Source organism: Cervus elaphus, chromosome 3 (genome assembly GCF_910594005.1).
Source record: "Cervus elaphus chromosome 3, mCerEla1.1, whole genome shotgun sequence".
Lineage (NCBI taxonomy): Eukaryota > Metazoa > Chordata > Mammalia > Artiodactyla > Cervidae > Cervus > Cervus elaphus.
In genome coordinates this window covers 3,319,144-3,340,800 of record NC_057817.1, presented here as the reverse complement: position 1 = coordinate 3,340,800, position 21,657 = coordinate 3,319,144, and the positions used below count along the sequence as shown (strand labels likewise).

The 21,657-nt window shown below is 45.2% G+C and overlaps 1 protein-coding gene across 4 annotated transcripts in view; it reads right to left on the bottom strand.

Moving 5' to 3' along the window:
• The window catches only part of TPH2 (tryptophan hydroxylase 2), a 108,277-nt gene that overhangs the window by 11,431 nt on the left and 75,189 nt on the right, over window positions 1–21,657 (bottom strand). For all 4 annotated transcript variants that reach the window (XM_043879566.1, XM_043879576.1, XM_043879585.1 and 1 more), the window contains one exon: window positions 3,012–3,107. In XM_043879566.1, the coding sequence (XP_043735501.1) occupies window positions 3,012–3,107 (96 nt within the window). The remainder of the gene's footprint in view (window positions 1–3,011; window positions 3,108–21,657) is intronic.

The window sequence follows — 21,657 nt, the reverse complement described above, 5'->3', positions numbered from 1 at the left end:
AAAGTTGGGGCAATGAGAGATTTGTTTCCTTTTTTTTCTGGTGTCATTTGTAAGCCCTCTGAGAAGAATGTAAATAGATGTAACTCAAGAGCTACATCATTTTCTGACTAATTCTTTTTTCTAGGAAATCAAGAAAGAGTCTATAGAAGGCATGGGTCACACAGGGAGATGACATCACACTATGACTTGTGAGCTTTGAGATCAACCCCAAATGGATGTTTTTGTTGTTGAGAACTTAGAAAAAAAATTTTTTTTCACCACATCATATCAGGCCTTTGTTATGTTGAATATTATCGTCTGTTCCAGAGAGGCCTGGCCTCACAGCTCCCGTAACAGGCCAGGCTCTGAGGAGGGCACACTCACGGCGCGGTCTGTGGGCTGATCCAGCACCTCCCCTCCCTTTCCTACTCCTCCAAGTCATCCTCCCCTCTCCTCCAGAGTCATCCTTCCCACTCCTCTGGAGTCATCGTCCCCACTCCTTCGGAGTCATCCTTCCCACTCCTGGGGGTCATCCTTTCCACTGCTCCAGAGCCATCTTTCCCACTCCTCGGGGGTCATCCTTCCCACTCCTCCAGGGTCATCCTTCCCACTCCTCCGGGGTCATCCTTCCCACTCCTCCAGGGTCATCCTTCCCACTCCTCCAGAGTCATCCTTCCCACTCCTCAGGGGTCATCCTTTCCACTCCTCCAGAGTCATCTTTCCCACTCCTCGGGGGTCATCCTTTCCACTCCTCCGGGGTCATCCTTCCTAGTCCTCCAGAGTCATCCTTCCCACTCCTCTGGGGTCATCCTTCCCAGTCCTCCAGAGTCATCCTTCCCACTCCTCCAGAGTCATCCTTCCCAGTCCTCCAAAGTCATCCTTCCCACTCCTCCAGAGTCATCCTTCCCACTCCTCTGGGGTCATCCTTCCCAGTCCTCCAGAGTCATCCTTCCCACTCCTCTGGGGTCATCCTTCCCAGTCCTCCAGAGTCATCCTTCCCACTCCTCCAGAGTCATCCATCCCAGTCCTCCAGAGTCATCCTTCCCAGTCCTCCAGAGTCATCCTTCCCACTCCTCCAGAGTCATCCTTCCCACTCCTCTGGGGTCATCCTTCCCAGTCCTCCAGAGTCATCCTTCCCACTCCTCTGGGGTCATCCTTCCCAGTCCTCCAGAGTCATCCTTCCCACTCCTCCAGAGTCATCCTTCCCAGTCCTCCAGAGTCATCCTTCCCACTCCTCCAGAGTCATCATTCCCACTCCTCTGGGGTCATCCTTCCCAGTCCTCCAGAGTCATCCTTCCCACTCCTCTGGGGTCATCCTTCCCAGTCCTCCAGAGTCATCCTTCCCACTCCTCCAGAGTCATCCATCCGAGTCCTCCAGAGTCATCCTTCCCAGTCCTCCAGAGTCATCCTTCCCAGTCCTCCAGAGTCATCCTTCCCACTCCTCTGGGGTCATCCTTCCCAGTCCTCCAGAGTCATCCTTCCCACTCCTCCAGAGTCATCCTTCCCAGTCCTCCAGAGTCATCCTTCCCAGTCCTCCAGAATCCGCATAGGCGGCAGCACCCTCATCAGGGAGGCTTCCCAAGCATGGCCAAAAATGTGACAGGTGCATTCGTCACACTGTCTGTGTTACCTCAGTTGTTCGTCTCCTGCACTAGAACGTTACCTGCTTGTAGCAGGGGCCCCAGGTGCTGGGCTCAGATCCTGGAGCTCACACCGCCTGGGCTCGGGGCCACCTCCGACACTCACTAACTGTGGGACCTTCAGCACGCTCCTTACTGACCTTTACCCCTCTGTTCCTCACCTGTGATGACAATGTTACTTATCCTACTGTGTTGCTAGGAGAATTAAGTGGGTTAATAAGTTTCACCTTAAATTCTAAGGTTTATTGAAGTGTCTTTTGAGAGAGCTGTTATCTTTTTCATATTCTTATTCTTCATCATGACTATCTGTCTTTGTATCCTCAATGCCTGGCCCAAGTACACAGTGCATAGTAGGTGCTCAACCAAATATCTGAGAATTGAATGAAGTCATAAAGTGAGTGGACTGAATAAAACTACAGCTAAATCACATTTTTCAAAAGTACAAACATCTGAAAAGCTCTAGCAAACATACACATCCTAGGATAATAAATATCCTGTAAGGATAAAGAATATCAATATTCAAAATAAAAACCCTAGGACTGTTCATACTCCTGACCTCAGTGTGAGTAATCAAAGAAAGATTAAATTATTTTCAGTACCATTTCCAGATTAGATAACACAATGCATTCTAAATTCATCAAAACTTCCTATCCCCCAGTGGTATACAGATAGAAATTCTTAATTAACCAGAATAGTTAAATGATCAGAATGTCCCAGACCTCAACATTTCTGAACAAATTATTCTACTGTATTTTAAGGCAAAAAAAAAAAAGTATATATATATATATATATATATATATATATATATATATATATATATATATATACACCATCCATTAGGCATCACTGCCCATGTTAGATACCTCTCTGACCACATGTACATTTAAGTGTTTTTTTTTAAATTGTACATGCCCATAAATATTTTAATTTACATCAATTGTGAAGAAGCTAAAATGAGCTCAAAATCCCCTTTGGAAAGTAGATGCTAGGGAATCCATGGGAGCCATGGGGGTGACAGAATTGAGAGTAGCCAAGCCACCCTCACAAAGAAATTTTATATCAGTGGGATCACTGCTAGCTCAGTGCGCACTTTTCAGCACCATATTTAGGCCAGTCATTTGTTACCCAACATCTGAGCATACATTTGTCATTCCTGTTGATTCGGGCACATGGCTGCTCATCCATTTGAGTCACACCACAAACCCAGAAAGGCATGACCCATTTTCAAAAGTGTAAAAAGTCAGGTCAGCACCCACATATGAGGTGCCAAGTCCTCTGTACTAAATATTTATGGGGTATCTTTGAGTAGAGAGACTCAGACAGACGAATCAATATTTTCTGTGACCTTGAACCAGTTTGCTCGGGAAGGATATTTTGCTCACAGCTTCATACCTTTAATTCTCCAATGGAGGAAAGCAGTCCAGCGCCATATGCCCGCAGCTGCCCTTCTTGTTTGCAAAGGCCAAACTCAATCGTGAAGAAATAGCACTGCAAAAAAAATGTGTTTAATGGACACACATCCAGGGAACTGGGCAACAAGTTCTTCTATAAAATAAAAGGGCGCCCAAAATAAAATGGCGCCCTGTGCATAATTTCTTCAGCACCGTCAATGCAAATGCATCTGAATCAACACTTACTGACATTATTCTCTTGCCTAATAACCCCTCCCTAGGTTAAAGGTATATGGGAAAAGCGTTAACTGCTAAGAGTCTTATTTTTCCTAGATTCAGAAACCCTATGAGTCAAATCGTATCCCTTGCAACAATTTTAAAATTAAAAAAAAAAAACAGATTTATAGAAAATTAATCTGTCACAGTGATAATGCCATAAGAATATGCTACTATATTTACTAAGTTGTGGTTCAGTAACATAAATAAATCTGTGTAAATGTGGAAAAATAACTTAGAATTCAACGATCCCAAACTGATTTTTACAGTTGGTTTATTCATTTAGCAAACATTTGTTGAGTTCCTACTATGTGCCAATGCTCGGTAAAGAATTGTGGTGAAGAAGCCAGGAGAGTTCAAGAAAACAAGTGTATGCCTTCCAAATTACCATTTTCTTAGCAAAATCTTAAACGGATGCCAATGTATGCACTTATATGTGTGTGTGTGTGCATGCTAAATCACTTCAGTTGTGTCTGACTCTTTGCGACCACATGGAATGCAGCCCAGCAGGCTCCTCTGTCCACGGGATTTCCCAGGCAAGAACACTGGAGTGGGCTGCCACTTCCTTCTCCAGAGGATCTTCCTGATCCAGGGATCAAACCCACGTCTCCTGCACTGGCAGGCAGATTCTTTACCACCAGGAAAGCCCACATACTTACACACGCATACATTAAATACATATAGTAAGAACCATTTCATTGACCCACGTTTTAACTTCATCGACTACTGCAGCTTCCCCAAGATACTAAAATCTACACTTGCTTCTGTTAAGTTCCTACAAATCAACCTAGATAAACAGAAATCTCTGTACAATCAAGCGACTCACAATGCTCTTGAGAGCAGCTGAAGTTACATTATTTGTGCTCTAAAAGTAAAGTGAGAGGCTGACAATGAGCAATAAAAAAATGCATCAAATTAACGCTGTTCTATACCAGTGATGATGGAGCAACAAAGGTGCTGAGAAAGAGAATTTAAACACCCCTGAAAGGGAGAGAAAACCACAATTATTTCTAGCCTGTGGCAGTTTGCTCTGCTTCTATTTGGAGGTTAAGATGTCCCTTGGTTCCCAAGCATTTTATATTTTTATTACATGTGGATGACCTCTGAACTGGAGCGGCCAATATGCTGGCGCCCTGGACTGCACCTCAAGGACTGCTCATTCCAGGTCACAGTGCTGAACCTCTGGAGGCAAAATTTCCTTTCCTGACTCATCTCCCCAAGAAGCTAAAATCACAGCCCTTCTTACCTTGTCACCACCCACAGCACCTACCAGCCTCCTCCTTATCCTGTTCTGACTTGGCTTTCTTTTCAATCACATCACTTTTTGACATGGATTTTCATTGGTATATGAAATGTACTATTTGTCATCTGTTTCCCCCATAACATTATCAGCTCCAGGAGAGCGGTATCCCTGTCTGTTCATCTAGAACAGAGGTTCCCACTCTCAGTAGGATTGACGCATTGGGGTGGCTAGCTCTTTGTTCTGGGGGGCTGTCCTGCACTTTGCAGCTTCCCTGGTCTCTGTCCCCACTAGTCCTCTGATGCCAGTAGCACCCCACCCCACTTGTAACAACCAATAACTCTCTAGACATTGAGAAATGTTCCAAGAAGGTCAAAATCGCTCCTGGTTGAGAACAACTGATGTAGAATAGTGTCAGAATCATGATAAGAGCTCAATAAATCGCTGGTGAATAAATAAATATTGAATGAATTATTTCTAAATTAGGCTTTTTGTAAGGCAGCAGAACCTAGAGGAAGGAAACACATGAGGCTACCCAAGTCCGATTGTCATTTGTGATTGGCTATGTGACCACAACCTCCCTGCGCTGTAGTTTTCCTGCCTGTGACAACCATCCATTCATTCATCTACTTATTCTACAAACACTCCTACAAATCTGTGTATGCCAGACTCTGCTCTATAGAGAACAAGGGAACAAAGTGCCCCATCCACGAAGCAGGCATGCTACAGGGGTGAGACAGACAAAACAAAATCAGCATACAGGGACTTCCCTGATGGCCCAGTGGTTAAGAATCCACCTTGCAATTTAGGGGGTGTAGGTTCGATTCCTGCTTGGGGACCTAAGATCCCACATGCCGTGAGGCAACTAAGCCCATGCACTGCGACTGTGGCCCACCCGCCACAACCAAAGAATCCACATACCGCAGGTGGGCGCCCTCACATGAGGTAACTGAGACCCAATGCAGCAGATAAATAATAAATAAAATATTTAAAATATGTTAGACGATAATGTCAGGTGAAATCTGCTATATAAATCACAAAATCACGTGACATTCTGACATCAAGCAGAGGATACGGCTGTTTTAGATGGAGGGGTCAGGGAAGGCCTCCCTGCGGGAAGGATATTTGAGCTGCAACTTGCTTGCAAATGGCCCTTTCTTTAGGACGTGAAAAAGCCAGTTGTATAAAGACTACAAGAGTGTTCCCAGTAGACAGCCAGTGCAAAGGACCTGAGGCAGACATATATCTGTATTTCCAAGGGTGTCAGGAAGCTATTGGAAGGTCTAAGGCAGGAGAAAGATGTGTTCTGATTTCCTTTTCCAAAGATCATGTTGGTGCTGGGTAATGAACAGATTGTAGGGAGGCAACAGTGGAAGCAGAGAGACTATTGGAAGGCAGTTGCAGCCAAGAGACAAGGCTGGTAAGCCACTTCGAACTTGACTTTGGCCAGGGGTAGGAGGAGGTTGGGAGAAGTCAGTGTCACAGAGGCCTCAGGAGAAGATCCAAAATAAGAGATGTTAAGATGTGTCATGAGATGAATCAAAATAAAAGATGTAATGTACAGCATAGGAAATACAGTCAATAATACTGTAATAACTCTGTATGGTGACATATGGTAATTAGACATGGTGATAATCATGTTGTAACATATAGAAACATTGAATCATTACATCATATATAGGAAACTAATATAAAACTGTAAGTCAAATACACTTCAATTGCAAAGGAGAAAGAATAGTTAAAATACAATCCTCAAGTGAGTCCTCAAAAATCTTTGTACAATCCTGGGCACAAAGGAGATGTGATCATACAGTCATAGAATGGGAGGACTGGAAGTTCAGCTTCTTTAACAAAAGGAAAACTCAAGTTTAAGGAGATGAAGTGATTTATCCTGGATCAGTCTAGATGGTGATATTTAAAAGATCCAGAGCTCAGTGTTGTATGAGCTCAACATCTGTCACATTTTAAAGTTTCCAGGTAAAAGATTAATAGATGCATGATTTTCCCTTACAACCAAAAAAAAATTTTTAAAAAGGTGGGGGGGAATGAAAGGCTAAATCAGGAAAACTACAATCTCATGACACCTTAGTATGTTTTTGGTTGATTTCTCTAATTTATGCTGCATCTATAGCACATGATGTGAAATCCTTAGAGTCTTAACATTAACTACAGAAGAGTTTGTGAAACAAAAAAAAAATGTGGAGCCAGCTACAGGAGCACTTAGGTCAGCCTGTAACATGCATTTTTAATTTTCCGTACACTACATCAACACATACATAATCCATCCTCATGATTATGATCTAAACCAAAGTAGGCTGAGAGAGCCCCTGAGAAAATCTGCTACACCATATTCACATGGTCTTCACATAGACCTGGCATCCCGACCTAGCATGAGGCAGGAACTGAAAGGTCTGAAAATTCTAAGCTAAAGCGATCAGTGTGTCTTGGGTCCTTGTGCTTCTAGAACTGGAGTCGCCTCAGAGGAAAGAACCTCTGGGTTTCTTCCTCCCTGTTGTTTGAATGCTCTCGGGTCCCCTCCCTTATCTGGGAATCCTTCCAGAAACTCCGACCGCACACAGTTCCACCTGCTCGTTCCTTACCTGCCTTTCCCTCTGGTTTCCTGCTCTCCTCCACCAAGGAATGAGCTGAGATGCTGCTTCCGCAGGCTTTGCTCCCCAGAGAATCAGACCTTCAGCTTTGACACAGCTTTCTGTTTGCAGCTCCATGTGTGGCTAACAGATCAAGAGGAATGGTAAAGTGTACCTGAAGCTGAGGTGTTGGCAACATTTGAATTATGGACTTGCTCAGGGTAATTTTTCTCTTTCTGTTTCTAATGCCTTAAAATGCATTAGGTGGAGACCTCAAAATGCAGAAGACCCTGAACACATCAGCAGCGGAGAGGAGAGGGCAATGACACACTCTTCTGCCTGGTGGTCTATTTCTTTTTTGCGGCCAAGCCACGCAGCACGTGGGATCTTAGTTCCCCTACCAGGAATCGAACCTGCTCCCCTTCATTTGGAAGCATGTAGTCTGAACCTCTGGACCACTGGGGAAGCCCCTGCCTGTTTTTTAAATGCAAAGCCTATTTAGAGTTGGACTGGATGACCCCTGCAGACCCTTGAGAATTCAAGGGTAGCTAATCAGTCCTTGAAACTTAAGGAAATAGAATTTGTTTTCCGCAGAGCACTCACCAGATGTGGATCTGCAATATATTCCCTAGAGACTTAACAAATAAATATCCTACCTATTATTTAAAAAAAGCCAAAAACTGAGCCCTAAAAGAACTTCTGTAAAAGAGAGAATTGCAGAGTCTTGGCCACTAATGCCTTTTAAACAGAAACAAATAATAATACTAAGACTAACACCTCCAAAATTGAAGGGTACCTTTCATCAAAGCTGACGTTCATGAATTCAAGTTTTACATACCACTAATTATATGTAATTATTTATAAATATTTTATTTGAATATAATTACACATAATCAGTAACTGAAAACCAAAACAAGAATGATAGATCGGACCTCTTCCCTAGAAGAAAAGCAGAGTCATTTACACACACAGTCATTAGGCAGAAGGGAGTCTGAGTGACAGAGTGAAGTCCAAACGCAGCCAGCGGATGAGCTAGCAGCGAGGCGCTTTGGAACATGAGCTAGGTCGCCCAATGCTGCCATCTTCAGATCACGACTGGTAGGACACCATTCTGGCGGACGCTCTGGCCTCGTCAAAGAGCGGCAGGGAGAGCAGGCAGGAAGAGGCCACTGACGCTGGGCACGTCGGCAAATCCACCTGATCGCACACGCGCGTGTGCTCACGCTCAGTCAGGGCCAGTCCTTTGCGACCCCATGGACTGTAGCCCGCCAGGCTCCTCTGCTCATGGGACTCTCCAGGCGAGAATACTGGAGTGGGTTGCTGTTTCCTCCTCCAGGGGATCCTCCCGACCCAGGGATCAAACCCATGCTTCCTGTGTCTCCTGCATTGGCAGATGGGTTCCTTACCCCCAAGCCACCTGGAGAGCCCTGATCCCACATGATGATTTACAAAAGGACATGCTGCGATACCCTTCTCCTGTTTGGTGGCAGACATCTGACGCTCTCGCTAAGGCACATACTCCAATTAAAGAGTGCACATCCATGCAAGCTCTGTCGTTTCTCTTTGCGACCCTGTGGACTGTAGCCCACCGGGCTCCTCTGTCCATGGAATTTTCCAGGCAAGAACAGTGGAGTGTGTTGCCATTTCCTCCTCCAGGGGACTAAAGAGATGTACACCCTTTTCAAGGGCTTTCCCAGGTGGTGCAGTGGTGAAGAATCAGCCTGCTGATTCAGGAGACCCTAGAGATGCGGGTTCGAGAGACACTTCCTGGGTCAGGAAGATCCCCTGGAGGAGCAAATGGCAACCCACTCTGGTATTCTTGCCTGGAATTTTCCATGGACAGAGGAGCCTGGCATTCTACAGTCCATGGAGTCACAAAGAGTCAGACATGACTAAGCATGCATGAACACGTTTCTCTCTTGATGAAAAAGAAATTTATAGTTCTGATCTTTCTCTGGAAGAGTTCTTTTGCCTCCTACTTTCCCATCTCTCTGCATCCCTTGAAATAATTATATAACCTCTTCCTGAGACTCAGTCTGCATTCTTAAATTAGATTTAAATGGTGCACAGTCCTAGGAAGATGCCCAAATATCCTACTTCTTTCATTTTGTTCAGGAAATTTGTTTATACACATCATTTAATAAATGCTTGAAGGGGCTTCCCTGGTAGCTCAGTGGTGAAGACCGTGCCAGTGCAGGGGACACAGGTTCGATTCCTGGTCCAGGAAGATCCCACATGCTGAGCAACTAAGCCCAAGCACCACAACTATTGAGCCTGTGCTCTGAGGCCCAGGGAGCCGCAACTACTGAACCCCGAGCACCCCACAGCCCATGCCACAACAAGAAAAGTCCCCACAATGAGAACGCACGCACGACAACCAGAGAGACGTCCACACTGTAAGGAAGACCGGCACAGCCAAAAATGTTAAATAAATGCCAAGTGAGGGACGTATATTCTCTACCACCGTCACTGAAAATGTGGGTTTTTTTGAGCTGGTAGCACATACTTCTAAGTAATCACATACATCATTTCACATCTGGAATTCCGTCATCCACACATACAGGACAGACAAGAGACAAGAAGCGAGCAAAGAATGTTTAAAACAGCCCTAACTGAGATGTGCTAAACATAACAAAAAGTCATGTGCTAAATTTGATTTGCTTTACATATAAAAGAATCCCTCAGGCCCTCACTCAGATGCCATTTATCCATATCTAGTACACAGTTCAAATAAACTTCAGATATGTAGCTTCTAAGTCAACACCCTGACATGAGAGGGGAACAAGAGAAATATACAAAATGCAGATCTGACGGAGAAACACAATATTTGGTGCTTGGATAAACAACCCTAAACACTTTCATACTTGAAGTTTTCACCTAACAGCAGAGCTCAATCATGACACTAACGGCAGAGGAGGAGGGTGGAATGCATTGAGAGAGCAGCATTAGAACATGTACATCCCCATGTGTAAACAGATAGCCAACGGGAAGTAGCTGTGTATCAGAGGAGCGCAGCACGGTGTCTGCGACAGCCTGGGGGCAGGAGGGAGATGACGGGGTGGGAGGTTCAGGCGGGAGGGGATGTGTGCACCCTCACGGCTGACTCACGCTGCTGTAAGGCAGAAGCCAACACAATACTGTAAAGCAATTCTCCTCCAGGTAAAGATACGTTTTTTAAAATGAAAAAGATAATAGCGAAACAGCCAGTGGACCTCCAGTTTAACATGTCCACACATATGTCATCTTGCTACAAATCTGCTACCTTACTACTAACTGAATAGCGTAGCTATTATTATTTCCATTGTACAGATGGGAAAGCTGAGTCTCAGTGATCCAGGAATCTTCCCAGGTTCCTGAACCCACGGCTGGCAGAGCTAGGAGTCAAGCTCCAGCTTCTTAACCTCAGACCCCACATTCTTTCCTCATCAACAGGTGCAATGACAGAAGCAGAGTCACTCCCAGTCCGCCACACTAGCACAGAAGCCCTTGTTGAAATATTGAGATACGTCCAGAACAGGTATAAACCCCTGTGAACACTCTCCAAATGCTCCCGGCCAACCAGGCTCCTCCAGCCCTCTTCCAAGCTCTGACCTCTCCCCCTCCCCCACCCTTCCCCTCACTACCACTTCTCCATGATCTAGAAAATAAGGTCTTAATACCTACGAAGCTTGGACCTACTGTACCCTGATCCCACACAGGACTGATGAGCGTCGTTCTCTTTTGCACCTACGTCATCCCAGAAAGGAAGAAGGCCACACAAAGATGCTCTTCTACCTCAGGAAGCGCAGATAAAAATGCAGAAAAAGAGCCCTGTGTCTCACAGCCTCCCTTTCTCTAACATCTTTCCACCGAACGACTAGCATGTCAAAGACGACACTAGAAAAACTGTTGAGAAAATGAAGAGGATCCAGGACCCCAGTCACTCCTCTACCACTTGTTGCCAGCTGCTAGAGTTTGGATTTTAGCCACACTGAATTTCAGTCTACAAGCAGGAAGTACCTTCACACCTATAGCCCAAATTCCCTTAATCTTGAGTAAATTGCAAATGATAGTAGGATTGGGACAGGAATGAGGTTTGATAGATAAGGGGGAAGCTCTGAGATGGACATGCGAAGGCAATACGAACCCACATGGGGAACAAAAGTGACAGCGCACGCTGCTCTACTTAAGCCTCACAGGCCGTCAGTCAAGGTCACAAGGCAGAAAACTCTCCAGACACCCATTTTTACTGTAGTTTCTTCGACCACTTAAACTGTCAACACTCCAAGAGTCATGTATAAAGTCAAATCACACTAGGATGCAATGATTACTACCCCCAGGCTTTGTTTGCAGAGCAAGTGTTCCTGGCTGGGCACAATCTCTGGAACTTAGCTTCAGAAAAGCAGGAAGCGGGGGAAGTGGTGGTTTGCAGTCTTCATGAGCTGACCCTGGGCTACTTCTGGGTGAAACAAAAGTGTAAGAAATGCTAGACACTTAGAGCTGGAAGACACTGGTCTTTTGCCGTCCCAGGCTACAGCCACTCTGTAACCACAGGCCATCTGCACCCCATCTCAAAGCCTCCCGCTGGTAAAAGGAGTGTTTTGGCAAAAGTCTTCTGCTCCGTGTTCATGGGTTTGGGGGCCAGCTGCTGTCTAGATTCTAGTACCATCATCCAGATGACTGCAGGATTAGAACCACACTCAGATCTCCACACTCATATGTTACCACCAGCCCCTAAATGAAAACCACTATAGCAGATCACAACTTAATACATTTTTTAAATTTATATTTGCCCAGTTCTACTGTGTCGAGCTCGACTGGAGATTACAAAAGTAGTTAAAGATATGGTCTCAAGAAAGGGACAAGACAAACAGGTAGACAAGACATATAATAAAAACAACAACAGCAATAATAAAGTTCTGCTGCTGTGATGCCATCCCAAATTTCTGTCTTGAAACTGCAGCATGGCTTATCTGTCTCAGAAGACGAGGAATATGAAGCTTCTGCTGGACTTTGAAGGATAAATGGGACCTCAGACGAGCTTCTGGAAAAGAGGAAGCTGCTGGAAAGAGCAACTAACATCAAGGGCCTAGGGACGGGTGATATTTGGGAACCCAAAACATTAATAACAGGAAGTTAAAGGTAAATCAGATTATGGAAAGGATCGGCTCACAGGCTCCACTGGAGTAGCAGACTGCCTCATTTGCCAGTGGTTCTCCTCAAACCAAGACAGACAAACAGAAGCTGAGAAAAAGAGGAAAGCTGGGATCTGAGTATCGTCTTGTCAGCTAGAAAACAGTGACCCTGAATTGTGAAAACAGCATACACTGTCTTAGGCTAAGATCAGCCACAGAATGAATTAAAATGTAAAAACCTGAGCTCTGAGGAAACATTATGGCAAACCTTGTGGAAAATTGATCATCAAATACAAGAGGCACATCCATAGGGAGAATAAAAAAAAGTCAGCAGAAAACAACTTTTATTGAAAAATACATCGACATAGGCGATTTTCAAGCAGCACTGTTTTCAGCAAGATTTTTCTGTGTGTTTAACTACCCTTTCCTCTATCTTTTGGGTTGCTTACAAGAACAAATGGATGATTTGTTTAAGTGCCCTCTGACTGTTTCAGTTTTATGGCCCCTTGTTCAGCTTATCTGAGAGCATTTTCAACTTCAAATACCACCTGACTTGGAACCATTTTACACTTACAAGTTTTTATATCAGGCTTTAATGGCATTTTTTAATTAGAAAAAGAAAAAAACAAATGTCTCATCCCCTGGCTCCTGCTCATGGACTAACAGGAATGACAGGCATTCACCCAACATCTGGGCCATCTCATTGGTCCACGCCTAAATTCCAACAGGATCCATTCCACAGCCTCCATCCCCAGGGCTCAATATCAGGTCACAAGGGCCTCATGGTGACCCAGTTACAAGTCACCAGCCTAGGGTGCAGGTCACACTTCATATGGCATAAAAGTCCCTCGGGACTTCCCCGGTGGTCCAGCGGTTAGAATGCACCTGTCAATGCAGGGGACACGGGTTCAATCCTGGTACGGGAACTAAGATCCCACATGCCTTGGGGCAACTAAGCCCACATGTGTGCCACAAGTACACCATCCAGGCTCCAGAGCCCACCAACCTCAACTACTGGGCCCTCAAGCTGCAACTACCGAAGTCTGAGCGCCCCAGAACCCATGCTCTGCAATAGGAGAAGCCACACAGTGAGCAGTCCACACGCCACTACTAGAGAAAGCCCACCCAGCAAAAAGATCCAGCACAGCCCCAAGCAGAGAAAGACAGAAAAAAGACCCCCAAGGACTTGGGCCCTGCCTCCTGCAGCCTCATCTGCAGCCTGCCCTCCCTCCCTGCCGCCCACCCTGCTACCGCCCCTGGCCCCAAGAACTACTTGCAGCTGTGTGGATGGACGCGCTCTTTCCAGCTCCCCACCTAAGCCTTAGAACACTGCCCTGCCTCTGCCAGGGATGCTCTCGTCATGGCTCAGCCCCTCTGCCTACTTCCTGCTGGTCTGCCCCAAGAAGATGCGCTCACAGAGCCAGACGGAAACTTCCAGGCTTCCTGCCACTCCCTCCTCCAGGCTCGGGCCAAGGCTAGAGTCTGCCCTGTTTTTGCCGGTGCTGCTGTTTCACGGCTGGTCTCCTGCCCCCGACCTGACATGTAGCGGGCGCTTGGCAAACACTGAAGGCAGGGAGGAAAAAGTGAATGGAGAAGAATTTCCCAGCAGGCCAAGCCAACAGGGTCCACACCAATCTCCCAGATCAGTAAGTACTCCCCTCAGCACCCTTTCCAATGTTACAGACTCTTTGAAAAGATGAAAATCCCACGACTGTAGCCATCAAATCATTTTTAGCCTATACCTTCAGAAACGGATCGGTCCCTTGACCTCTCTCTACACCTCATTCACCAAAAGCCGAGGGTCCTCCAAGCTAGTGAGGAAGGAGGGGGCCTTCGGGACCCGGCATGCAGGCTGATTGGCAGGCGTCTCCTTCTGGAAGCTGAACAGGCCTGTGGTTACGTGACTTCTGGCCTCCGTCATCTGAGAGGAAAGCTTTTCAGTTTGCTGTTTCTAAGACTGTAGCCAACTGGAAATAAGCCAAGAAAAACGCTAACTGTGCTTGGTCAGAGGATGGAGGAGTTTGTGCTCACTCCAGCCCTCAAAGTACCCTAAGCATCTTCTGAACCTTCAGGTCTTTGGGTTCACAAATGGAAAGCTGGTGTTACGTTCAGTATTACTGCTTGGACCCTAGATTACTGCATGAGCCTCAGTGAACCATCTCCAAAACAAAGTGATCTACAGAGTTTGGCTCTCTTCTTTTAGGGCAATTCCATCTTTTTTCCAAATGACCCTTTGTTGAACCTACTATATAACTGTGTGCATGCTCAGTGGCTCCCTCATGGCCGACTCTTTGTGACCCCACAGACCATAGCCTGCCAGGCTTCTCCGTCCATGGGATTCTCCAGGCAAGAATACTGGAGTGGGTTGCCATTTCCTTCTCCAGGGATCTTCCCGACCCAGGGATCAAACTAGCGTCTCTTGTGTCTCCTGCACTGGCAGGCGTGTTCTTCACCACTGAGCCACCTGGGAAGCCCAACTATATATAACCAGCTACCTCGAAGTGGCTAAACTTCACTCTGAGGACACAGACACACACACACCCACCATTTTCATAGCGGGTGTATGGATCAACATTCCCTTTATATACGTGCTTAATCTACTTTGCACGGAAGACCTACTTAAGCAAAAGCTATAGGTTTGGAAGTGCCCAAGAACTGACTTTTATAACCTAAGCAATTCTGAGCTCCTTGAAGAAGAAAACTGATGAGCACATTCTTGGCCATTCATCCTTCTGCATGCCCTAGAATGCTCTGCCTCAGATCACACATTCTCCCCAGATGTGGTGATTCTAAGATAGGCTCTCAGATGCTTGTATGAAGAATAAGGTTTTTACTGACTCCCAAGTAAGCCGAGGGTAGTCACCACCACCTTTAAAGGGTCATTTTATTTTTATCCCTGTGTTATGAAAAGCTACACCCTCCCAGACATCAGGACTAGAGAGCTGGCATTTTCTCACCTATTTCTTTCCAGGCAAGGCCAAAGATCTTGGGAAATGATTATGTGTCTGAAAACTGAAGAGGAAAGTCCATTGAGTGGAGAGAGCCGTTTTCACCGCCCCACTGCACTGAGCTTCCTCTATATTAAGTTTTTATTAATGAAGTCATGTTTCTTTTCCAGTCACTAACCAACACCACGGTCATCATCATCTCTCACACTCAGAGTCGACACTAACCATCTCTATGTGCAAATGGAGTTGAAAAGATTTACCTATGAATTGGGGTCCCTGCCGCAATGAAGGTCTATAGGTAACTGAACCTCTAAATAGAATTTCAGCTTAGTTGAGCTCCCCTACCTCTAATAACAATCACTGCCAATTACTGAAACCTACAACCTACCACCACACCAAATGCATTACACGGCGCTCACCACAGCCGCAGAGGCAGGCAATGTAACAGTAACATGATAGGGTGGTTTCAGGGTTTGACTTTGGAGCGAAAGGCCAAGGTTCAAAGGCAGGCTCTGCCATTTCCTTGACTTCAGGAAGGTTATGTAGCCTCTCTGAGTCTTAGGTTTCTTGTCTGCAAAATGGAGAAAAATAAATGAATAACATTTATTGAACTCTTACTATGTACCAGTGCTAATACACTAGGACAGATGCTGAAACTGAAGCTCCGATACTTCAGCCACCTGATGAGAAGAGTTGACTCATCGGAAAAAACCCTGACGCTGGGAAAGATTGAAGGCGGGAGGAGAAGGGGACGACAGAGGGTGAGATGCTTGGATGGCATCATCAACTCAACCGACACGAGTTTGAGCAAGCTCTGGGAGATGGTGAAGGACAGGGAAGCCTGGGGTGCTGCAGTCCATCCATGGGGTCGCTAAGAGTCGGGCACGACTTATCAACTGAACTGAACAACAACCGGAGCTAAATCCCCCCATTTTACAGATGGGAAAACAGGTGGAGTTACTTGGGCAAGTTCAGGGGTGACAGAACTGGGTTGGAATTAGTTGTGCCTGATCCCCCCTGTCCATGCTGTTTGTACTACACCATACTGTTCACCTCTGTTCTTGGTGACTGCAGGCCCTAGAGCTGATGTTCACGTCACCTTTGTGACACTTGAGCTTGGTGGGTTCCTGGAAAGACGGACGCCCGTCCAGCTTGCCTACAGATATCCTGGCCTGGCTTGCACTGGGTCTCATAGCGGTCCAGGAGCGCGTCACAGACATATGAGGAGCCAGTAATGAGCACAGACTAGAAACCTTCCATGTCAGGAAGCCCAGGCTTTCGAGTCTTGCCAAGGAACAACAGTACTACAGCTAAGCGCGGGAGAACCGAGATGACAAGAGAGGCTGGGCTGGAAATAAAATATATCATGTTTATGTTAAAAAATCATATTACAAAGCCCCAAACCAAACACTACATTGTACTGCTTTAAGCTGCAGCAATCGATTTACACTGGATACAGATGCGTTATTTGATGAGCACAAAGTAGATTTGCTAAAGGGTAATGAGAATTCAAGAGACAGTAAAGAAAGTGTGACCGGAAATGCTTTGGTGCCTCGTGACAAGCTGTTGAACCAAACGTATCCGCTGGCTCTGGCCACCAAGAGGACTGGCATGTCTGCTGCTGCCCAGAACATCAATCCTTCTGTTCTCTCTCCATTCCCCTGACCACTAAAGGATGGACAGGCAGGTGACTGGAAATGAAATTTCATTTCTCAACTCAGGATCATGTACCCCATCTAATGGGGACAGCAATCAGGTGTGGTCACGTGCGTCCTTGGATAAAGACAGTCCGACGGCTAGAGGCACTGGTCTTTTCAAGAGAAGCTGGGAATCTGGGTGTCCATGTGATGGCCTCTGAAGTGGAAACACAGGGCATTTTTTAAAGCTTCATCAAGGTGTAGACTATATTTTTTTCCCATTGACATTAGCCAGAAGACCCTGACTTGTAACCCCTTTAGAGAGGTGCATGATTTTAAAGAGCCCAAATCGCACTTCTGTACCCATAACTTGCCTCCAGGACACCAGTCACACCTTGCCTTGACATCCTAAACTCCTAAGAAGTGGGCTGGTGCACCAGATCAGGACACAGAAAGTCTAGTAGCTCAGCCTCTGCCATTATTGTAATGTATGATCTTGGACGAGTCAGTTCTCTTGTCTCAGTCTCATTTACGAATGGGGACTCCGTTCCTTGCCAAATTGTTACTGGGCAACAATTGTGTCTATAGCAACATGTGAACACCAGGAAGTGTGCCAGCAGGTAATAATGTGAGTCCCATCTGTCTCAGAGAGCCACTGAGACTCAGATGAGTCAATACATGTCAAATGCTAAATCAACGAAGAGGTTAAGTTTAGGTGAAGGTTCCCTGCTCTGAGGTTATTAAGACCATAGTCATATTCACATTGACTCATCCCTTGTCCCAGGACTCTGATTCTACAGAGAATCCCCTGTGGATAGGGGACAGCAGATTTAACTACAGGTCAGCAGTTCCTGACACCCAATCAAGGAGCTCTGCAATATGAAGATAGCCTGTTAAGAAGCAAAAGTTCCTCGACGTTTTAACATCTATTCTGTCAGTAAGCATATATCACAGCAAATTAAAAAAATAACAATTAGACTGCTAAGAAAGTCTTCCTCAGAAAACCACTTCTGATCATCCATTCCCCTTCCTGAACCTGACCCAAGCACCTTCCTTTCCCTATCTTTGCACTTGTTACATTCAAATCTTTATGTATCCCTCAGTAGACTGTAAGTCCCCAAGAAACAGGGCCATGCCTGCCTGTTTTACAGTTGAATTCCTGATGCTTGACATGTAGTAGATGCTCATTCTCTGAAAGAATACGTGAAGGGGCCACAGTTGATTCTGTCAGAGCTATGGAAAAGATATGCAGTAGGCATCCAGCAAGGTCATGCCTTTGCTAAACATCTTTGCAAAGAAGCAGAGTCCAATGCCCCTTTCCTAGCCAGTTATAGCCTTGACTTTTATCTTGGAGGAACTCTTCTTAATTAGAGTTGAGAGAGGAAAAGGTGAACAGCCCCCCAAAAAGTGTTTGTGAGAGCTAAACATTTAAACATTTCTGAAGTATGTCATTTAAAGGTATGTCCCCTGGTTTTGTTACAGAGAATTTTCAAGCCTTGCTTTTTTGTTGTTCAGTCGCTCAGTCGTGTCTGACTCCGCAACCCTACAGACTGCAGCACGCCAGGCTTCCCTGTCCTTCACCATCTCCCAGAGCTTGCTCAAACTCCTGTCCACTGAGTCAGTGATGCCATCCAATCATCTCATCCTCTGTCACCCCCTTCTCCTCCTGTCTTCAGTCTTTCCCAGCATCAGGGTCTTTTCTAATGAGTCTTGCTAGTTAGACACTAACATAGGATCTCTGTGTATAAGTATGGAGACACATCCAAAATGCATCAAAACTAGAGCAAACACCTTTTGGAATTCTTCCAATAGCTTCCTGGCATACTTTTATGTTAATACAGCCATCATACAGCCAAACTGCAAACACCTGGCTTAAATTCTCAGGAACTTGAACTCAAGGAGGGAGCAGTCAAGATTAGAAACCCTAAATTGATTGCTTTCTTGAGTTATTAAGAAAGCAATAAATTGGATGCAATCTCAAACATGACAGAATTATCTCTATTCGTTTCCAAGGCAAACTATTCAATATCACAGTAATCCAAGTCTGTGCCCTGACCAGAAATGCTGAAGAAGCTGAAGTTGAACAGTTCTATGAAGACCTACAAGATCTTCTAGAACTAAAACCCAAAAAAGGTGTCCTTTTCATTATAGGGGACTGGAATGCAAAAGTAGGAAGTCAAGAGATACCTGTAGTAATAGGCAAGTTTGGCCTTGACTCCAAGGCCAAATTTGGAAAACTCAGCAGTGGCCACGGGACTGGAAAAGGTCAGTTTTCATTCCAATACCAAAAAGGCAATGCCAAAGGATGCTCAAACTACCACACAATTGCACTCATCTCACACACTAGCAAAGGAATGCTCAAAATTCTCCAAGCCAGGCTTCAACAGTACATGAACCGTGAATGTTCAAGCTGGATTTAGAAAAGGCAGAGGAATCAGAGATCAAATTGCCAGCATCTGTTGGATCATCGAAAAAGCAAGAGAGTTCCAGGAAAACATCTACTTTTGCTTTATTGACTATGCTAAAGCCTTTGACTGTGTGGATCACAAAAAAACTGGAAAATTCTTCAAGAGATGGGTATACCAGACCACCTGACCTGCCTCCTGAGAAATCTGTATGTAGGTCAAGAAGCAATAGTTAGAACTGGACATGGAAGAACAGACTGGTTCCAAATCAGGAAAGGAGTACATCAAGGCTGTATATTGTCACCCTGCTTATGTAACTTCTATGCAGAGTACATCATGAGAAATGTTGGGCTGGATGAAGCACAAGCTGGAATCAAGATTGCCAGGAGAAATATCAATAACTTCAGATATGCAGATGACACCACCCTTATGGAAGAAAGCAAAGAACTAAAAAGCCTCTTGATGAAAGTGAAAGAGGACAGTGAAAACGTTGGCTTGAAACTCAACATTCAAAAAACTAAGGTCATGGCATCCAGTGGCATCATTTCATGGCAAAAGATAGGGAAACAATGGAAACAGGGACAGACTTTATTTTGGGGGGGCTCCAAAATCACTGCAGATGGTGATCGCAGCCATGAAATTAAAAGACACTTGCTCCTTGAAAGAAAAGTTATGACCATCCTAGACAGCATATTAAAAAGCAGAGACATTACTTTGCCAACAGGTCCATCTATTCAAAGCTATGGTTTTTCCGGTAGTCATGCATGGATGTGAGAGTTAGACTCTCACTGAGCACCAAAGAATTGATGCTTTTGAACTGTGGTGTTGAAGACTCTTGAGAGTCCCTTGGACTGCAAGGAGACCCAACCAACCAATCCTAAAGGAAATCATTCCTGAATATTCATTGGAAGGACTGATGCTGAAGCTGAAACTCCAATATTTTGATCACCTGATGTGAAGAACTGACTCATTAGAAAAGATCCTGATGCTGTGAAAGATTGAAGGCAGGAGGAAAAGGGGAGGATAGCGGATGAGATGGTTGGATGGCATCACCAACTCAATGGACATGAGTTTGAGCAAGCTCCGGGAGTTGGTGATGGACAGGGAGGCCTGGTGTGCTGCAGTCCATGGGGTCACAAAGAGTCAGACATGACTGAGCGACTGAACTGAACTGAGTTATTAAGGGAGTGCTGCATGTACCAGTGAACAGCATCACTCCTAATCTGCTTGAGAAGTTTAAGTCAGGAATTCATTATTTCATGTGCTCTCATTGGCACAAACAGTTCTCCGCATTGGTTCTCCCCAGCTGGTTCCTGCAACTTGCCTTTCTCTATGCTCACTCACGGGAGGTGTGCTATTAACTCCACGGAGGCCTCTTCCATCTCCAGGGAGAAGTTTGACATCATTCGGAGGAGGCCTTCCCTTTATTATTTATGGTTAAAATACCTTACGTGGCACAGCAGCATGCCGCTCCATCTACAACCCCTTTGTAATATAAACCGCACAGCCTGCGTTTCAGAAGGGAAAACCTGAGTTCAGTTAAAAGTTAGAGAACTTGGCAACCCACTCCAGTGTTCTTGCCTGGAGAATCCCAGGGATGGGGGAGCCTGGTGGGCGGCCGTCTATGGGGTCGCACAGGGTTGGACGTGACTGAAGCGCCTTAGCAGCAGCAGCAGCACTTAAGAGAATGGTTATTCCATGCACTTTAGTGGCACCTCTCTACACAGAGATCATTTTTCACCTTAGGCAAAATAATCAAAATAGTAAATAAAGTCTATCTTTGGAGAATTCCATGAACAGAGGAGCCTGGTAGTCACAAAGTCAGACACAACCTAGTGACTATCACTACACTTCACTCATTTCCTTAGCTTCCCTTGTCTACCAACTCAGTGGATCTTTCCCCTTTTGACTGCTCCAACTTAAGAATTCAAGGTCATCATGCTCCTTTCCACAGATACCTAGTAAAATCTGCAGTCAAATAAAGTAGTGCTCTTAATTGTCCAAGCCTCTGTTTCTTTATCTGAAACTAAGGAAACTTTTTAGAGCAATCTGAGACCTGTGTACTAAAATCATCTGTATACACAACTCTTGCTAGTGTTATATACACAGAAAAGCTTACAAAGGTCTACCCTAAAGTGTTAACAGTGGTTATCTCTGAGTGAAAGAATGCAATAAATTTATTCCTTATGCAAAAAAAAAAAAGAAAAGAAAAGTTAGAGAACTAACCAAGATCACCAGAAAAGTCACAGTTCTCCCCAGGGGTCTTTCCTGCACTTGAGTTTTACTGACTTGACCACCTAGTGCAATTTGAGTGCAATTTGTCAAATACTCTAGCTGGTATTTATTGAATATCTAGCTCTGTGCTACGCAGCTTTACAATGCCTTATCTTATGAATCCTCAATAGTACTACAAGACTTGATAGTATTACTATTCTCATT